At 44.0% G+C, this 21,334-nt stretch overlaps 1 protein-coding gene across 2 annotated transcripts in view; it reads right to left on the bottom strand.

Moving 5' to 3' along the window:
- The window catches only part of LOC131684253 (furin-like protease 2), a 590,883-nt gene that overhangs the window by 39,104 nt on the left and 530,445 nt on the right, over nucleotides 1-21,334 (bottom strand). For both annotated transcript variants that reach the window (XM_058966945.1, XM_058966946.1), the window contains exon 10: nucleotides 2,707-2,981. In XM_058966945.1, the coding sequence (XP_058822928.1) occupies nucleotides 2,707-2,981 (275 nt within the window). The remainder of the gene's footprint in view (nucleotides 1-2,706; nucleotides 2,982-21,334) is intronic.

The raw sequence follows: 21,334 nt of genomic DNA, 5'->3' as shown, positions 1-21,334 counted from the left end.
TTCATGATTTCAGGAGTTTATTCTCGATTTTTGTAATTTCTGATCACTGTTACTATTTTATTCATGAGTTAACTATCGGGTCGGGGGTACTTTTCATGATTTCACTATCTCAGTTGCGATTTTTGTAATTCTAACGTTATCGTGATACTTTAGTCATGAGTAGTGTGATTCATTTTCATGATTTCAGGATCTCAGTCACGATTTTTGTTATTTTAAGCACGAGTAATGTGATTTATGATCATAAAATTCGCTATTTCTGTTCATGTTATAGTGATATACTTATTCTCCAACTTACTTTCGAATTTTACACGTAGAGTAATGTGGCTCATGTTAATGACAACAGCAGTTTTATCATGCTATTCGCAATTTCTCTTCGCCTTCGCGTGTTATGTTTTTTTTATTTCTATCGGTTTTTTTACTCGGAGTAACGTGAACATATGAGCTGGATATTTAAAATGTGACTGATTCGCGCTATCTTGTTCTGTGAACTATGTCACGAACACGATTTGGCGCAGTTTTCATTTTTTGTTCAGACGTCACACTGAACCTTATCACATGATTACCGATGTTTGAGGTCCTAATAGTTTTCTTGTCTCTATTGCTCGTACCTATTACTGGTTGCTAACCGCTAGACATTTCATGAATAGTATATGGATCAAAAGTGATTCCGGGTACAATCCAAATTTTGTGAAAAAGTTCATGCGAAAATTTCATTACCATGTTACATGAAATTGAAAATGATTAAGGATATCTTCTAAATATTACAACCACGAAAAATAGATACTAAATCATGTACTAGGAACCATAAACCAGATCACAAATCCATGAAAGATTTAATCATTTTGTGAATATTTTGATAAGCACGAATAGTCAGGCGTGACTATTGTACTAGTATCCATCGACCAGTTCACGAATGCAAGAATAATATTACAAGATTTCGTGAACCATTTCACAAGCACGAATGGTAAATCGCGACTAATTATACTAGGATTCATGAACAATTTCACGAATACCATAATGTTGTGATTCATTTCGCGGGCAGGCAAGGCAGTCGTGACTATGAATCATGAACCAGTTCACGAATACGTGAATAATATTTTATGGTTTTGTGGTTTTCGGTCAGCACGAATGGTCAGTTGTGACTATTATACAAGGAATCATAAACAAGTTCACGAATACATGAATGTTTTATGATCTTGTGAACTATTTCGCGAGCACGAATAATAAGTCGTGACTATTATACTAGGAATCAATTCACGAATACAGGAATAATATTTCATGATTTTGTAAACTATTTCACGAACACGGATAATAGATCGTGTCTAACATATTCGAAATCATGAAATAGTTTACAAGGATTGAATGGATTTATGAGTAAAATTCCGAGTTTCGTGATATAATTCACGAGGAAATATCCAGAATGTTTTAATTTTGTGAACTGATGTTTCTAAATCTATGAATAACATCATGAGTCAACCTTTGGTTTTATAAATAATGTTCATAAAGTTGTGAACTAGTTCACGTACAGACTATCGATTTGGTAATGACATGGCGGAAACCGTGACTGAAGTAAAAAAATAAATATAATATTTTCCACTAATTAAAGCGTTACACTGATGTTACTCAAGGGAATTATAAAATACATGATTGTTGTTCATGGTCCTATTTTCGCAACGTAAAAACGTGATTGTTCCAGAATTCCTGGCATATTATTCACGATTTTGGGAACATTTTTTCCATGCTCGCAATTATATCTAACTCTAACTATTCCTAGATCCAATGCAAACGTTGTCTCTTGAACTTTTTGCAGTAAAAGCTTTCGATAAGTTCCCGGTATTAGCCCAAATTTAACGGCAAGCAAAGTTGTGAAGCTATGTGAAAATCAGCTGACTCGCCCATTATCGGACGGAGACTGAAATCAATTGTCATTGATTTTTTCTTCTCTTTGTACTTTCCTTGTTTCTTCAATCGTCCTTTGGCCATTTTATAGCATTTTTACAGTCCACAGTTTTTCAGAATATTCATATTTCGTGGCACTGCATTGTGAGTAAACGCTTTCAGGAATCAGAATATATTGGCTCAAATGGCACGTTCCCCGTACATAGTCGAAATAATAATCCCCTACGCCAATTTAGAAAACACAGTTTTGAGAAAACATTTAAACTTGCTGCAATTACAATTCCGAGAACTGCAGTTACAATGCCGAGAACAGGCTTTTGAAACATTGGAAAAATATTCTGAAGGCTTGTATATCTACCGATTAAAACAAAAACGAAAAAATCGATCTTTTGGAATGTCGTGAGGGAGTGCCCCCTTAATAACATAGCTGACCGTAAATGGATAGTGCCAAATTTGTAATAGCAATTTTCCTGACACTTATTTTATGTCTTCTTTATAACCCTACTTCGGCTTACTGTGGTATTGAACACATACAAGTCACATGTCTACTGAATCATCAAGTTCAGAAAATTGATAATGGTAAGAATATTTTCTTAAAATTAGCTTTGAATTTAAGTTTATTAATGATTGTAAAACGATGGTTTTCCAAACTGTTTTCTCTATGGATCCTCTACCGTAGCCGTAAAAAATAAAGCAAATTGACTGATCCAACAGGAGCTTACATAGATAGAAGAACTACAACGTACCACCCCGTCATCTTGTTTACAAGAAACTAATAGCATTAATCCATCAAAGCCCCATACTCACACTCATCGCAGTTGTTGCTCCCGTTGGCAATGCATTTGCCCTTTTTGTCCATGGTCCAGTTTTCGCGGCAGCCGGTACAGATCTGGCCGCTGCTGCAGGTCGCACACCCGATCGGGCAGGCCATGCACTCGTGGCGCTTCTTGTCCCCGTAGTAGCCATCGGTGCAGGCGTTCAGACAGCGTCCCTCGTGGGCAAATCGGCCGGCACGGCACAGGATGCACTGCGATTCGGACGATCCGTTGCAGGTCATGCAGGACGAATGGCAATCGGCGCAGCTGAAAAACACACAGACACAGAAACGTCGCATTAGGGAAGGATTGAACCACGGAAATCTAATTCTGATGCCGCAGTGAAACGTGATTTTACGCTAATTAAGCAGCGGAAGTTAGTTACTAAATATTGGCGCTGTGCTGGTCCGGGTTTGCATTACTTACTGTAAGAGCTAGCAGTGAGGTAGGTAGATTGCAGTTTTGTTGCCGGAATGGGGGCATTCCATCCGAGGGTAGGTAATATTATTTGTTTGCACGACATGTGCTGGTGGATTTTAATTTCAGTAAGCTACCGGTATTTCTTGACGGGTTTGAGATTGGATAGATATTATTATATGGTAATTTTTTGTTGTACACCTTAAAAGAGCAGAGATTCAAACTTTGTTGTTTTGAAGATTATTGATTCTCTAATGCTAATAATCTAATGAAATCGCGAACTTGCTCTTTAATTAGATAGGTAGCATAAAAATCTTCCATAGTCAGTAACTTCTATAGTTGTTCATTGTCTCAGTAGAAAAGTAGGAGAAATTTTTACTTTTAAAATGCACACAAAAAATGTAAATAATAATTTTATCAAGGACACATGATAGTGAACTCGAGTGATTCGTAGTTATTCTGCCTAAGCTCGACCCTCATTATCAGAAGGCAAAAATTAAGCCCGCACGATATTAAGCCTGTTCTAATGACCCTGCCACTTCTAGTTTTCCGATCTGTTTACTTCACATCCTTGCTCTCACTTGAGTACTATGGCTCTAAGTTTCATAACTTTCCCTACCCAGTAATCTCTAGCTAATTGAATGTCGTTAAAACGTAAAAAATGTAAATAATAATATTACGAATTTTTGGGCCGCTTTTACGATAACTTTTCGTCGAAAAGCAAAACTGATGCTATCAAGCAAATAATTATTAATGGAATTAGTATACAGAAAATCATTGCATGTCTACATTTGCATAGGTGCGTTGAAACTCATTTCAACAAAACACATGAAGCTCTTTCCAGATGTCAATATGAGTTTATCACCTAACAAGACATTTTGCCGCTGAAGCGTACTTAGAAACGCAAATTTAAAATGCTTTGTTTCGTTAAATATTCCGCTGAACATCGCTGCAATGATCGATGTTAATTATGCGACAGCGGTTGTAAAACCTTCTCCCACAAGCGCTTAGCTAGCGCGACTACCGACCGGCAAACGAAACCATAAAACAGTTTACCTGAACAACCGCACATTATCCGGAAGGGAGGGAGGCACTTTGAGCAATCGTTTGCTTCAGCAAAATCCCAGTGGAGCGACGATTTCTCGGGAAATGGGAAAAGTACTCGCAGGCTCCATTGAAATAACGACACCCCAGCAGCACGGAGGAACAGAAGTCGCGCTAAACCAAGCTGCGGATGTCATAAAAAATCGCGAAATATGATGTTAAATTTAATATTTGCTGCCGGTGAGTATCCGACCAGTGGATGATCTAAGCAAGGGACAATATCTGGGTGCTGAAGTGTGTGTGTTTCTGTTAGTGCAGTAAAATAAAACTGCCGCCCCCATCTCCAGACCAATACCAAAACATTACACAGGGTGTGGGCTTGGCAAGGACAGCGGTATACGACTCGGCGAGGGCGACTGGGCGGAACGGAATGTACCGAAATTACGTACCTGTCACTTCATATTTTTATGACAATATATCACACTCGAGACCCATAAATTCCAGACGCTTCAGAACGGGGGCCTGGGGTAGAACAGTTAAAAACGAATATTTCAAGATGTGCAGTCGCCAAACATTTGTTGCACAACAGCGTGGGAAGTCGACAGAAAATATTACACAACCAATTGTTTTTGAGTATGAAAATGACAAGTCGTGATCGGAACACGCGTATTTGTCGAAACAGGTGAAGTAGTAGTGGAAATTAAAGGTTATCAAAAATTGGAAATAAGTTTCATCATTTCTCTCGTTTGCGACAAAATTAGGTAAAGAATTTACGTTTCGACTAAGTCTCATCAGAATTCGACACTAACTTGGACGCGGATTAAGCTAGTGCCGGGTTCATGCTAGCTCGTCTGTTGCGAGTTTTTACTATAAACAGTGAAGTCAATTTTCATCAAAATTAGCACTCATCACCAAATCAAAACTGATAGTAATCCATGGTTTCGATGCACGAATATGTATACAGACGGAAACCTTCCATGGTAACCTATTTTCAAGTTGCAAACAAATCAGCATCGATGAAATGCGTAACCAAGTTCGCTTGTTTGCATTCCCTCCATTCATTCATTCCGCGTGATCATTTTTCAATCTGAGTATGCTTCACTATGTTCGATTCTTATCCATTCAGAAGTGAGGCACGGGATGCATAATATTTTTCGAATTCAATCGAAGTGATTGAGACAGTTTTGGCGCTCTAATGCATAAGAAGGGCATTTGAAACCTATAGTTACGGGCCTTTATGGTACTAGAGCCTCGGATAGTACTATTGATGCCAAAACATCCTCATTTGCATGCCCAAAAATATTGCAACGAATGCTATTTGATTCATTCATCAAGCATCGAAAGTTATCGATTGCGATGAGACAGTATCCATATTGGCCCGATCTTCACTCAATGCTGAGTTGCCTCAGACAACACGTAGTACAGCATTTATTGATGAATGAAAAGTTCTATTTGGCGCGTTATGTATTTGGATTTGATCGCCTACTACAAATAGGATGGCCTGATAAGCAAGGACAATTGGTTCAGTATACAACATTCAACGTTGATATGCATCATTTTAGATCAACAATATGTTCATCAATCACCATCACTGACTATAAATGTAAACAAAAGTCGCACTCACACGTGCCATAGGTGTGTATTGATGACAAAATTTGTAAGGTGTGTCATAATCGTGCATGGAAAATTTTACATAGAAAAAAATCATCAATTATTAACTTTTATTCATACCTTTGGCTTCATTGGGTCTAAGTTTAAAAAAAAAGTTTTATTGACTTGACAAGGTAGTTTGGGTTAAAACGTCCCCTGCAGACTTGAAGGCTTATTATTTACTCAAACAATGTGCACAGGCGGCGAATATACACCGATGGAAAATTTAAGCAATTTTTATTCAATTTAGAAGTATGTATAACCGTTATGTGACCAACAAAAAACACCTTTAACAGCCCAACGAGGGTACCCGGACACCCACAAATCGAAATGCTCATAACTATGGCGTTCCAGAACCACAAGATACAACCTACTGATGCAATTCCAAGAATTTTAATACCCATGTTGCCGGTATTCCATTGAAATTCACAAATAGTATCCCAGCACTGGAACATGCTTCCGGAAATCCGGATTCCCCGGAACCGAATGAAGTAACCAGATTTATTTTTACCAAGTCTAAAAGTGGATGAGTTCCTGAATCGTGGTGGTGTGGTCACCGAGATTGCAGGAGACCTTTCTAAAATAGAAGTCGATTTTTTGTGCCCTCTGCACCAGACGCCCTACTTAATCATTAAAAAATCAACGAGAGCCAAAAAATATTTTTGCTCATCATTTTTCAGTTTAGAACCACGGTGCGGAGTCTCATCCGGATGTACACACATACACACACATACATACATACACTTGTAACTCCGGAGGCGAATGACGGATCTCAATAGTAGCATGTCTGTAATAACCTACGTACTTGGAACTATTGAGAACCAGAACTACAGGTCTAAAGCCCTGGTAAAGGATGGTGGTGATGATCTGGGCCGCGGTCACCACGTAAAGCAAAAAAGGTCATAACCCCAAGTCCAAGGCGTGAAGCGAGCCATGCCGAGGGATGAGTGATCGAGGGGGTGAAAAAGATGCTCGATCGTTAACGGAGCCTGTGGGGTACCTGGGCAACCCCCACAGTAAGCGCTCCTTACCACGTTACTGCGGAGCTCTGGCGTGGCGGACCTTTTTTTCTCGCGCGACTCGTGGGATCAATGAGCGACGTGAAAAATAACAAAAACCAAAAAACGGAGGTGCCGAACCCCTTTGCTAAAGGTAGTTTGATGAGGTCTGCCCCCAGTGGCCTCACAGCAGCGGTAGAAAATAGCCCTACCAACGCGCTGGACGGGCCACTAACCGCGATGCGTAAAGTGGTGGAGCAGCTCGATACTATAATCGAGTTCACTAGCGCAAAGCAAAACATAAGCAAGGAGTTGAAACAGAGCCTGCTGGTGCTCCGGAAGGCTGTTCGTGTTGCAAGACAGGAACAGCAGGCTTACGCTAAGAGGGTGGAATGTCCGACAGAGAAACTCAGACAGTGACCTCCAAGAAGGAGGGAAGAGAGAAGGCCGACATAGGTACCCAGACAGGGGCCTTCCCCTTCCCCTTCTATGGCGCAGCCAAGTCGATCGAAGAGGCGGCTGAGTTCCCCTCGAAGGGCAAGGGCAAGCGCAAGACGACGCTCTAGGAAGTCACCAGGCGAGGGTGCAAAAACCAACACCATACGGCGTGTAACCGTCGAGGAAAACCGGGGCGAAAATGACCCCGCAGGGCAGAGAGAAGGTCCCAGTAACTCGGCGCAATCGGGGCAGTGGGGTGTAAACCCCTGGACGCTGGTCACTAAGAAGAAGCCGACACTGGCACCGGATGTACCGCGGCCCGCGAAAAAGGCCAAGCACAGAGGCGAGGCCTTGTGGTTAAAAACCGACAAGGATAAATACGCCGACGTCCTAAAGTCGATGAGGGCGGCCGAAAGCCTCTCGGCCCTCGGGCAAGACGTGCGCAGCGTGAGACGCACCAACACAGGAGAAATGCTTCTGGTGCTGAAGCGAGGCGCACAATCTAGTGCGGTGTATAAGACATTGGCCCAAGAGGTTCTGGGTGAAGGCGCCAAGGTCAGGTTGTTGGGGGCGGAAATGACTCTCCAGTGCAAGCATCTGGACGAGTTCACGACCGCAGACGATGTCGTCGCAGCCGTCAAGGAACAATATGACGTAACAATCGAGCGAGCCTCTGTGCGTTTTAGAGGGGGACCCTCTGGCACCCAAGTCGCCTACCTCAGGCTACTGAAGGCGGATGCCAAAAAGGTTACCGTGAAAGGTAAACTGAAGATCGGCTGGTCGGTATACCCAATTAGCATACCCCAGCTGCCTTCAGTGGATAGGTGCTATCAGTGCCTTGAGTCCGGCCATAAATCCTACGAGTGTAAGGGCATAGACAGGATCAAACTATGTCGTCGCTGCGGTGAGGAGGGGCATTAGGAGCGGGGTTGCACTAAGGCGCACAAGTGCCTTATCTGCACCGCTTAGAAGCAAGCCCGTAGTCATGCTATGGGCGGACCTTCGTGTCCCTTCGGTGAGGCAAATAAGAAGAAGCCGTGAACGTCACACAACTAAATCTTAACCATTGTGCAGCAGCCCAACAGCTGTTGTGGCAGTCGGTCTCGGAGTCGAGGACAGATGTCGCCCTCCTATCAGACCCATACAACATCCCTGCCGGTAACGGCATTTGGGTGTCGGACGAGTCTGGAATGGTGGCAATCTGTACAACGGGACGGTTCCCGGTTCAAGAGGTAATACACTCCTCCGCCGAGGGTGTTGCGATTGCCAAGATCAATGGTGTGTTCTATTCACCATTGATCTTAGCAATCGCACCTTCACGCTTCACCAAGGTGGCCCATAGAACAGTTCAACCTGATGATCGACAGGTTCTCGTCAGACCTAGTGGGCCGGAAACCGGTAGTCATAGCGGGAGACTTTAACGCTACAAATAGTACATATAGCAGGGGCCAAGCGCTAATGGAGGCGCTTGCGAAACTCGATACTGTGCTAGCTAATAATGGCTCCGCTAGCACATTCCGTAGAAACGGGGTGGAGGCATGGATTGACGTAACATTTGCCAGCCCGAGTCTGGTTCCAGGCATGGAATGGAGGGTAGACGAAGGTGAGCATTTAGCAATCCGCTGTAGGATCAACTATGGTGTGCATCATCCGAGTGCGGGAGATCCCTGTCACGTACGCGGGTGGAAGTCCAATCACTTCGACAGCGAAGCTTTCACCGCGGCCCTGGGACTGGAGGTCAACACCGACAGTCTAAGCGGGGATGCGCTGGTAGCTGTTCTATCACGCGCGTGCGACGCCACTATGCCGAGAAAAACCCTGCCAAGAAACGGCAGATGCCCGGTATACTGGTGGAGTGCCGAGATTGCAGTTCTACGATCAGCTTGCCTTAGAGCTAGACGTAGGATGCAAAGAGTTCGCACCGAGGATGCAAGAAAGAACCGCCGTGAAGTGTTTCGAGCTGCGAAATTGACCCTTAACAAGGCCATCAAAAGCAGCAAGAGAGCGTGTTTCGACAATCTGTGTGAGAGTGCCAACGCAAATCCGTGGAGTGACGCCTACAGAATCGTGATGGCCAAGACCAAAGGGGGCTCTTCATCCCCAGAACGGTCTCCGGATCGGTTGGCGACGATTATCGAAGCACTCTTCCCGTCTCGAGCCACGAGCCCCTGGCCACCTGCACTACGAGACAGTGGTGGCTCCGGTGACGAATGAAGAACTACTCGCAGTGGCTAATTCCCTAGCAATGAACAAAGCTCCTCGGCCGGGTGGAGTTCCAAACAGCGCTCTCAAGGCAGCGATCATAGCAAACCCGAACATGTTCAAGCTAGCTATGCAGAGATGTCTTGATGAGTGCCGTTTCCCCGATAGATGGAAAAAGCAGAAATTGGTGCTGTTGCCGAAGGCCCGGAAGCCGCCAGGCGACCCATCGGCGTACAGACCAATCTGTCTGATCGACACGACTGGCAAATTGCTTGAGAGGATTATCCTCAACAGGCTAACCCCGTACGCAGAAGGTACGGACAGTCTGTCAAGCAACCAGTTTGGCTTTCGGAAGGGTAAGTCGACGGTGGACGCTATCAACTCAGTGATAAAGTCTGCCGAGATAGCGATCCAACGAAAAAGGCGAGGCATTCGATACTGTTAGTGACACTTGACGTGAAGTACGCATTCAACAGCGCAAGCTGGGATGCCATCGCGCTCTCGTTACACCGGCTTAGCCTACCGGTGGGTCTGTAGCGGATCCTAGACAGCTACTTCCAGAACTGCGTACTGCTATACGAGACCGATGTCGGTCAGAAAAGGGTTCCGATTACCGCCGGAGTCCCATAGGGCTTGATCCTAGGCCCTGTGCTATGGAACCTCATGTATGACGGGGTTCTGAGACTGAAGTTTCCTCCTGGGGTCAAGATCGTCGGCTTTGCTGACGACGTAACCTTGGAGGTCTACGGGGAGTCAATCCCTGAGGTAGAACTAACCGCAGAACACGCGATCAACACGGTGGAGGAATGGATGGGCGCGAGAGGCCTGGAGCTCGCTCATCATAAGACGGAGGTAGTTATCATCAACAACCGCAAGTCGGCACAACATGCAGTTATCCATGTGGGAGAAGTCGCGATCACTTCACAGCGAAGTCTGAAGTCTCTCTGAGTCATTATAGACGACAAGCTGACCTTCGGCAGCCACATCGAATATACACACAAGAGAGTGTCGACTGCTGTTGCGGCACTATCGAGGATGATGTCCAACAGCTCAAAGGTGTGCGCCAGTAGACGTAGGCTACTGGCAGGCGTTGCCGTATCTATCCTCAGATACGGCGGCCCGTCATGGTCAAGAGCAATGAGGGTAACCCGTTACCTACGGAAATTGGAGAGCACCTACCGCATGATGTGCCTCAGAGTGATATCTGTCTACCGCACGGTAACACACGATGCATCCTCCGTGATAGCGAGCATGATGCCAGTCGGGCTGGTCATCCGGGAAGATGAGGAGTGCTTCGAGCTACGTGGAAATAGAGAAGCTTGCGAGCGCACCATGGTGACCCCGGTCGCCAGATAGCAGCGTGAGTTAGATAACTCCTCGAAAGGTAGGTGGACCCACCAGCTGATACCTAACATATCGAGCTGGATGGGAAGACCCCATGGGGAAGTTCACTTCCATCTGACACAATTCCTGTCAGGCCATGGCTGCTTCCGACGGTACCTCCACAGGTTCGGGCACGCGGAGGTCCCCGTCTGCCCTGACTGCCCAGGTGTAGACGAAACTGCCGAACACATACTGTTCGTATGTACTCGGTTCGACTGCGAAAGAAGAGCAATGCTTGACGTCTGTGGCTGGGACACAACCCCTGATACCCTTATTCAGCGGATGTGTCAATCGGTGGAGAAGTGGTACGCAGTCTCGGCTGCTACCACCCAGATTGCCTGTAGGCTACAGGGAATTTGGCGCACCGAGCAACAGACGACGGGCACGGCTAACTAGTGATTGGTTAATTGGAGCGAAAAAGGCCGAGCGCAAAAAAGGGAGTGAATGGTCTGTTCATGCTGAGGCATGTTTGACGCAGCGACTGGCAACCCCGTAAGGTGTAAACCCAGCCACCCCGAAGCAAGGCAGAAGAGCGAGTGTATAGGAGTATATGTGGACTGCCTCATGCCAAGATGGGAGGGTCGTAGCGTAGTATGTTGGGACTTAGTTATAGATGCTTCGTGACGTGGCAGAGCAGCGAAAGGGTGAGCATCCAGGTGAGGTGAGCACAAAAGTCAGCCTCACAAGGTATGAAAACGGTGAGCACCCAAGTAAGCCTCACATGGTATGCCAGAAGTGGGGCCTAAGAAAAATGTCCCACATGGGATGCCAGGGGGAGCGACAGGGGTGTAATAGAGTGGTACGATTGAGAGTGAACCAGGTGATAGGGTGAGCATCCAAGTCAGCCTCACATGGTATCTTAGAGGCTCGCACAAAAGTAGGCCTAGCAAGGAATGAAAAGGGCAAGCACACAAGTCAGCCTTGCAAGTAACAAAAAAGGTGAGCACAAAAGTGAACCTCATGTGGAGTGTTAGAGAGTGAATCAAGGTGTGACAGAGAGAGCACCCAAGTAAGCCTCATACAGGACGTATGAACGCGTAAGCGAGAGTGAATGAGTACATCAAGTACAGCCATCCACCCAGAAGTAATACCGAGAGATAGTCCCTGGGGGGAACAATGGCGGAGCCCAATGGAGTTTAGTCGGTATTAATGGCTGCGTTACCATTCGAGCCCGACACACCCCCAGTACACCCCGTGTGGTAGCTTGGCATCTACTAATAGCACGTGTACTGGGCTAGTACGTAAATGTATTCTCCATTGTAAAAAAAAACATATACACACATACATACACACACATACATGTTTGAACTCACAATACTCAAGTTGGTTTTTTAGTGTTGCGCGCTTGCGATTTTATATGGGAAATTGCGATTTTTTCCCTTCAAAACGTGTATCTCAGGATCCGCTCAAATTATATTGAGATAAGAAGTGTTTCTTATGTAAAAATGTCTGAGGAACACGATGGCATTAGAATTTACAAAATTAAAATATATGCATTGAGAGAAAAATAGTTTTTTAATATTTACCTGGAAAAATCGCATAGTTGGCAGCACTGCCGCCAAAAATTAATATTTTTTCAAGACTCCTTGAATAATTTTCTTCAAAAGCCATCTTGCGGTTTGATTCTAGAGTAAATAGAATTAGAGATATGATCAAAAGAAAAATTGGCATCACTGTTTGCTATATTCCGGTCGTCAGTAGAGCTGATAGGTTTTTTTTACATTTTTAGTGTTTTACACTCGCGATTCTTTTTATTTTTGTTTTATCCGTTTATCGTGTTATTCGGTAGTACGTGTGCATTGAAATTTCGTGACTTCAAGCACGATTAAATCTGCTAGTGTTGATTCGTACGTTTCGCTCAATTTTTTCGCTTAAAGCGACATTTGCTGGTTGGTAGCTGAGTTGTCGCACGTTGCGTGCAAGTTCGCTTCTATTGACGCACGTTACCCGTTAGCGTTTTCCTGCGCATATTGCATACCCGCTAGGCGTTATTTCTCCATCAAAAGCATGGCTTGTAACAACTGCTCGAAAGTGGTTAATGATTCTGATCGAATCACATGTCGTGGATACTGCGGAAATTCGTTCCACATAATATGCGTCAAGATGAATTATGATGTTCGTGACGTACTGGGAACCCACCCACGGAATCTATTCTGGATGTGCAACGGCTGTGCTGACTTATTCTCAAATGATAATTTCCGTAGAATGGCTTCGCGTTGTTGCGACATAGTGCCTGACGACAATTCTTTGAAATCTATAATGAATGACATAGCTGATTTGAAAGATGGCGGTTAAAGTTGACTCAAAACCACTATCCCCAACTATAACGCGTTGGAAACGAATTGCTGAATATAATCCAGTTTCAAAAACACCTAAGCGCAAACGCGAAGATGATTCGCTCAAAACCAAAATTCTTAATATTCGTGGATCCAAAGCTGCGTTTGAAACAATAAAAACAATTTCACCACCTGAGGAGCTGTTATGGGTTTACTTGTCAGCATTCGATCCCAGCACGACGGATGATGAAGTTTCTACCCTTGTGAAAGATTGTCTGGGGGAGAATCTGCAACCGAGAATAGTTCGTCTAGTTCCTAAGGACAAGGATCTCTCAATCTCTGAGCTTCATTACTTTCAAAGTTGGCGTTAGCAAATCATACAGGGATAAGGCTCTGTCCAAAGACTCTTGGCCGGAGAACATCTACTTCCGTGAATTTGTGACCAATTCAAAAATCCAACGACCTATCATCAGGATTGCGGCGGAGAAGAATCCATCTGGTGGTGGACAGTAGCGCCAAGCTGTTCCGGATAAACTCATCTGTCCAACTTCTTGTACCCGGCGAGCGATCTAGGTCTACCTGGCGAATCGGCGACTTCTTCTGTGTCAGGTAAAGCCAAGAAGGGTATATGTCCTTCCGAAGCAATACAAGATGCTGCACGCCCTCAATGTAAATTTCACTTACAGTCTGCTGATGAACACACCTCTACCGTCGCTGTGAATCTTCAATGTCAAAAACAAAATTTTGATCCCATCGTAACGAGCACGTCTCTTAATAGCACATTCGGCACTACAACGATCACAGAAGGACTAAGCACTCTATGCTATGCTGGTATGACTCATCGCACCCTGGGACGCACTGCAGCTAGCACTATGGAAGCCCTTGATCCCCCTGCCACAGTCGAGCCATTGCAGCCAGCGTTCACCAGTCGTCCCGGTCCTGTATGCAGGAGTGGTGAAGGGGTCTTCCAAATCGATACCAACGGCAAGTACGAACCTGATTTTGTTAATGCAAGCATTGATCAGCTCCTCGCTTCCAGTCAATCGCGGTATTCAAACCTACATATATATTATCAGAATGCCGGCGGTATGAATGCAGGAATCGACGATTATTCGATAGCAAGTTCGGATGAATGCTTCGCCCTCCCAGAGACGTGGCTTAGCGATAGCACTCTGTCCGCGCAAGCATTTGGGGCCAACTACGATGTTTTCCGTACTGATCGCAGCTCACGCAACAGTCTCAAGGCTACCGGCGGCGGGGTACTTGTGGCAATCCATCGTCGATTGAAAGCGCAACTGATTGATGATTGATACTTTGGGGGTCTGTGTCGAGCAGGTGTGGGTGCGAATCAATTGGCTGGCTACGAACTTTTTCTTTGCGTGATTTATCTTCCACCGGACCGCACTCGCGATTCGACATTGATTGATTCACAACTGAGTCACTGGAACGGATTTGCGCTCAAGCAAGCCCGGTTGATGAGATCGTGATTGTTGGCGATTTCAATTTCTCCGGATTAAAATGGCGCTCTGCTTCTGACGGATATATATTCGCTGATCCCGAACTGTCATCTTTTCATGATGGTATCACCAGTTTGCTTGACTGCTACAGTCTGCGCCAAACGAATAATGTGGTGAACGAGAACAACAGAATTCTTGATCTCTGTTTTTCGAGCAAATCTTTGACTACGCGCCAAATGTTACCGCAGCACCATTCCCCCCCAGTTAAGCTCAGCCGGAAATGAACCGGAATTCTGGCTGGTTCCAGTTCGTATTCCGGCTCCAGTGACACAACCGATTCTAGTTAGAATCGGTTGTGTCACTGGAGCCCGTGTACGAACTGGAACCAGCCAGAATTCCAGTTCAATTCCGGCTGAGCTTTACTGGGCCCTGGTAAAGACTGTTAGACACCACCCTCCCTGCATATAGTGCTTGAAGCGATTCGAGTGAAGCATGACTGCAATGCTTCTGACACCGTCAGCTATAAGTTTAGAAAAGCCGACTATAATAGCATTATTGACTTCCTGTCGAATATCCACTGGACAGAAATTCTCGACAATGATGATGTCAACGTTGCAGTGCAGGCCTTCTCCAATGTTATGAGCTATGCTATCGATCGCTATGTACCCAAAAGAAGTGGCCTTCAATCTAAGCACCCAGCGTGGCACACTGCCGAGCTGAGACGGTTAAAAGCGACTAAAAGAGCCACTCTGAAGAAGTACTCCAAGTTTGGGAGCTACGTGCTGCGACAACACTACGTCATGAACGTCATAACCAAGTCTATAAAAAGACATCGAAGCGTTGCTATGCCGATTACTTGCTAAACGTGCAACGTAAGTTGAAGTCCGAACCTAATACATTCTGGAAGCATGCAAACGAGCAAAGAAAGGAATCCGGGTTGCCTTCAACGATGAGCTATGGAGGACATATGAGCTCTAGTTTACAGGAGATTTGCCAACTATTCTCTGAAAAGTTCGCGAGTGTTTTCTCCAACGAGAAACTGTCACCGACCCAGGTTTCACGCGCGGTTCTTAATGTACCTCAATCATACCAGTCTTTGAACTCTATCAATATCGACAATAATATGGTACAACTGGCGATTAGCAAAATGAAGGCTTCAACCTCGGCAGGCCCAGATGGTATACCAAATATTATTCTAAAAAAATGATCCGCCGGTCTAATTGAACCTCTTTGTCATCTGTTTCAATTGTCGCTAACAACCGGAGTATTTTCCGAACTCTGGAAATCCTCCTTCATGTTTCCAGTTCACAAAAAAGGTGATAAAAAGGTAGTTGACAGCTACCGTGGTATTACAAAGCTAAGCGCAGTTCCTAAGCTGTTTGAAATGGCTGTGTTGGAACCCATCTCCAGCCACTGCAAACAGTATATCTCCGAGACTCAGCATCGATTTATGCCGAAACGTTCAACATCTACGAATCTTCTGTCGTTCACAACATATGCTACAGATGCCATGTCGGACGGATTTCAAACTGACGCTATCTACACGGACCTTTCAGCGGCCTTTGACAAGATTAATCACGCTATTGCAGTGGCAAAGTTGGATATACTTGGCTTTGGTACTAATATTCTCCATTGGATGCAATCGTCTAGCAGTCAAGATAGGTGATTGTGTATCCGAAGAGTTCTTTGCTTCATCTGGTATTCCGCAAGGCAGCCATCTCAGTCCATTTGATTTTTTTTCTGTATTTCAGCGACGTCAACTTTTGTTTAGAAGGACCACGGTTGTCTTTCGCCGACGACCTCAAGTTATACCATAGAATTCGGAATACTGATGATGCAGCTTTCCTTCAACGGCAATTGGTAACCTTTGCGGAATGGTGCGAATTCAACCGAATGACCCTAAACCCCAAGAAATGTACGGTCATTACGTTCTCGAGGAAAAAAACACCAATTCGATTCGATTACTGTCTAGCTGAGTCCACGATTGACAGAGCGAATTGTGTCAAAGATCTCGGAGTTTTTCTCGATGAACAACTGACATTTAAACAGCATATCAGCTATATTGTCGGAAAGGCATCACGCTGTTTGGGGTTCATAATGAGAATATCTAAGCACTTTTCAGATATTTACTGCTTGAAATCTCTCTACTGCTCACTCGTTCGATCAACTCTGGAATATTGTTCAGTTGTGTGGAACCCTCATTATCTTAACGGTGTCCATCGAATTGAGACAGTACAGCGCAGATTTGTTCGGCTTGCCCTTCGTCGATTGCCTTGGAGCAACCCTCACCAGCTGCCAAGTTACGAAAGCCGGGGTTTGCTTATTGGACTCGATACATTGCAAGTGCGGCGGGATCTATTCCGTGCTATGACGATTTCGGATATTTTGCAAGATCGAATTGACTGCCCCGAGCTTCTCAGTGCGATAAATATGAACGTTCGCAATAATTTATTCCTCCGATTACCTCTTCGCCGGACTAACTATGGAGTAAACGGTGCCATCATTGGTTTTCAGCGGACCTTCAACAGAGTCTCATCCGAGTTCGACCTTCACATTCCACGTAGCAGATTACAATTTGACTTTTTAAATAGATTAAGAAATTATCATTAGGACCACACTATGTCTGTTGATATAAATTACAAATTTTGGCAATTCGTCAAAACGGGGGGGGGGGGGGGGGGGGTGCTACCATGACCCGAGGAGTGATTCAATTGACACAAAAATTTGGATTTTTATATATTGGCCCTAGATGAACAATTCCTGCAAATTTGGTTCAAATCCGTGAAGGTCGATTACACTGCCTTGATCATTTCGTGTGGACGAAAATAAATTAAAAAATACAAAGAGCACACATCAGTGCACTCTTTTGTGTGTACACTGTAGTACACTCCAGGAGCAGTGAGCACACATTGGTGAATAATATCTAATAATTTTTTTTGAACACGCCACAAAGAATATAAAAGAGTAAGAGAGCGTGTAGGCATGAAACTGAAATGGAATGCCATCTTCTTGCGGGCCACATTCCCTCCAGTGGATCTACGGGCGGTTTAATACGGACCGTATAAGAGCCACTCTTTCTTGCTGTTGCTACTACTAAGCAGTCGGGTGAACGAATGACGAGAAATTCAAATAGGCCATTGCTTACTCGAGTGAGGTGGATCCCACTCCATCAAATAGGCGAGACTAACAATGCAACAAAATTCTCCCTACCCAACCAATCAGGGTACAGATAAAAACTACTTTCATAAACTCATCTTTTGTTATTTATGGTAATCGTGCACATTTTATGATTTAATACAAGAATATTGTAAATATTATGAGCAGCATAGTAGAAAAATTAAAACATTTCGTTCGGTTCAACCGAAGTAAGTGACGTTCAAAAACTGACGAGACTGTCTCACCCGATATTTTGAAACATGCCCCCTATATTGAAAGCTTAAATGTATTATACATTGCAAAAGTCAATATTTTTACCCGTCTGGTTGATATAACCTTGTACCTGTGTTTTTAGTTCAGTTGAAACTGATCGAGACAACAATTAACATGATTCAATTCATACATATAATCAAACGTAACACTGTAGACAGTTTTTATTTAATTTTCATCATTTGTACGTAGCTGTATTTATCCGTTGAACACAATCCCTTATCGATAGATTAAAGCCAGAGGCTGGCATTTATTGACTTTAGATGGTTGGGCTGATGCAAATAAAATACATATCGCTTTATCATCAAAGCGCTTCGGATATTTTCTAACTGGATTCGCTATCGGAATAGCAAGAATTCGATACTCCATCCCTCCCTATAATCGAAATCAATTTCCTTTGCTTGACAAAAAATAGAACGATGGCGTCCAATAAGGTCGTAACATCAGGCAGCAATACCTATCCGATGCCTTACAGAATTTCCATTCCAATTTCTGCCTATACCACCCCTCCTATTTTCAATTTTTACCCAAATGACACGATGGAATTCGATTATCGAGCATCGAAGCTAATTCACCCCGGAAGGCAGGCGCTGGGATGGAGTTGCAGTGAAGAAACGAAGCCTTTCATAGGGAGTGAACAATATCGCATTCATTTGTCTTTTCATTAAATTGGTTGTGAAAATTGAAACACGCGTTTAGCAATGGCGTACATACGAGCGAATCGTACGTACGTCCCAATGTCTGGTGTTGCGTTAGTGCACGGATGGCTATCGGTTCTTTCATGTTCACTCCCACCCAGACAGACATCAAAGCCGCCCGGTCCAGATGATAGCAGGCTCGAAAAAACATGCCCTATTCGACAAACCAGAAGGATTGTACTACATACTAGTACTGGCCCAGATGTTAATGTGTTTACACATTAGATCAAGCCGTATTCGTTCACCTGTTAGTCAATGAATACTGAATGAAATTGACTACATGTCGAGTAGTAGAGTAGAGGAGTGCATTCTTATGAAAGAGCGAAATTATCTCAAGAAGTCAAAAACACAAGTCTCTATTACACGTTGTTTTCCTGTTGTTGCCTAGGGCACAAAGAAGCTTCAACGCCATTTGCCCGTTCTTTGTCGGATCTTAATTCCTTTGTAAAAACAACTTCTGATGGTGTGGTCTTTGCTCTAAGCTCCGGCAGCAGCGAGCCTGTTTGTCCGGCAATAATGCTCTGTCTTTTCGAGCGTCTTGCTGGCCGAGAATGATGCTTGAATGGTAGTCAGCAGAGATAAGGTACCTACTGGTTCCGGGAAGAATCCAATGCCGGGGAGAGCTACTGCACTATTCATGGGAACAAAGGGGAATTCACAGATGCCGGTATGGTACGGACTGTAACGGAACGGCAGATTGTTGAATAGGGCATGGAAAATACTCTCGGATGATGAGCGATGCTACATTTGAGTGGGGGTGTACGGGCGGGGAATAGGGGATGGTCATTTGATTGACATCGTATTTCTGAATAAACATTTGGACGGTTGTTTTTGGATTATATTTGATTTGACATCAAAGAGCTCTCGGTCATAGTGCGCACTTGAGACGAACGAATGAAACATTATTCGTTATTTGTTGCAGAAAAAATAAAAAAAAAGATAAAATTATTCGTTATTTGTTGCAGAACACTTATCAATAACATGCGATCAAATTTATATGCTTAGAAAATATTCAAAAGACTCCACATAAAAGTTGTGTGTGAGCGAATGGCAAATAATAAAGGCTTTGTGCACTGAGGAAGTAGTAGTACCCATTTTAAGCTTTCAAAGAAAGGTTTAGCCGGGAATGTCGCGATGCCGTTCAGAGATGAATCATATACACTGTGAGAACAATCGTATATTATTTCATATATGAAATATATTTCAACAAACGATTGTTCTCGTCAAGGCCGGCGAAACACTTTTTTCCCGAGTGGGTAGTAAGATTCGGAGTGATGTCTACTCGTAGTGACGATAGTTCAGACATGGTGTATGTAAGTATAAGTGAAATTTTCCGGATAATCCCTTCTGGCTATTTGGAAATACCCTTTGTTAACGGGCTGTGTGACCGACGGATACTATAAATGTTCCACAGCTAAGTATCAATTACTCTATTGTTTTAAATTTCGTTGCATTAACTTTCTGTTTCCTCCGATAAAACCTACTGAGGTCGATTTGATTATTTATCCGATGGCAAAATAGTGCCGATAAATCACCTTATTGACATATATCATATTCATCTAATACAACAGGCCCCTGGAAGGTATACTTTCGAACCGAATATAACCCATTTAACATCATCGAATATCGCGTGAACTAACTAAACAATACTCGACTTAGTACGAAGTAGTATCTTGTCTACGTACCCGCCTGGGAAGTGGAGATTGATGGTGTAGTCTCCGACAGGGGCCTTAATTGTGAAATATGAGGTTAGCTCATTCCATAACCCTTTGCTTCAATCAGTGCAAGCAAATGCGTTCAGTATACGAACTTATTTTCAATCAATCTCATGACGAGCCTTTCGCCGGATCTACTCTTCCAAATTTTGTTCTTTTGAATGGCAATCGTCTACCTGTTCACCTTTTTGTGCCTCAGGACATGCCATCATTGGGCCATACAGCTACCAAATGTAGAAACGTAGAAACCACGACTAATTTCTACGCTCCCTCTGCCACAAAAGAGCGAGTCTGACAGTCCCATTGAGGGAACATGTTCTAATGTACCTATAAATTTCCGAATAAAGAAAATCATTAAAGGCCTGAGAGTGTCCTTTGATGGGTGCCATTACAAAACCGAAGTAAGTGGCTCCTCGTCTCGGAAATCTTAGAAACTTGCCATGGGAATTTTGCCATGGGACATCAAAAACCCCACGTGTCCCTATATTGCATTCTTATGATTTTCCTAGGTCTAATACGAAGTATTTGGTGAACTTCGGACGTAGATCTTCCGCAATTTTAACATTATTCGCCAGGGCCGAGTTAATCCTCGGTACCATATATTGAAGTTGTCGGTTGTCAAGTCCGAATCAAAGGACATTGTTCCCCTATACATCGCAACTCAGCCTGGTTCAAGAAGACTTCAACTCCCACGGTATGCTATAGGGTTGTCTTCACATTGATAACCGATCTATCTTACTGCATGATATTCGCGACAATATCAATATTATCATGATTTATTTGAACAGCTGCGCGTTTACAATATCCGAAATAATCGAATCAAAACAAGAAATTCCTCCAGTGGAAGCATACAAGGTTATAACTGGCTTGATTATCGACACTGCGTTTAAAGGTGAGACGAAACGAGAACTGGCGC

The sequence above is a fragment of the Topomyia yanbarensis genome, chromosome 2 (genome assembly GCF_030247195.1).
Source record: "Topomyia yanbarensis strain Yona2022 chromosome 2, ASM3024719v1, whole genome shotgun sequence".
Classification (NCBI taxonomy): domain Eukaryota; kingdom Metazoa; phylum Arthropoda; class Insecta; order Diptera; family Culicidae; genus Topomyia; species Topomyia yanbarensis.
Note: the sequence above shows the minus strand (reverse complement) of the source record. Positions and strands in the feature narration are given on the sequence as shown.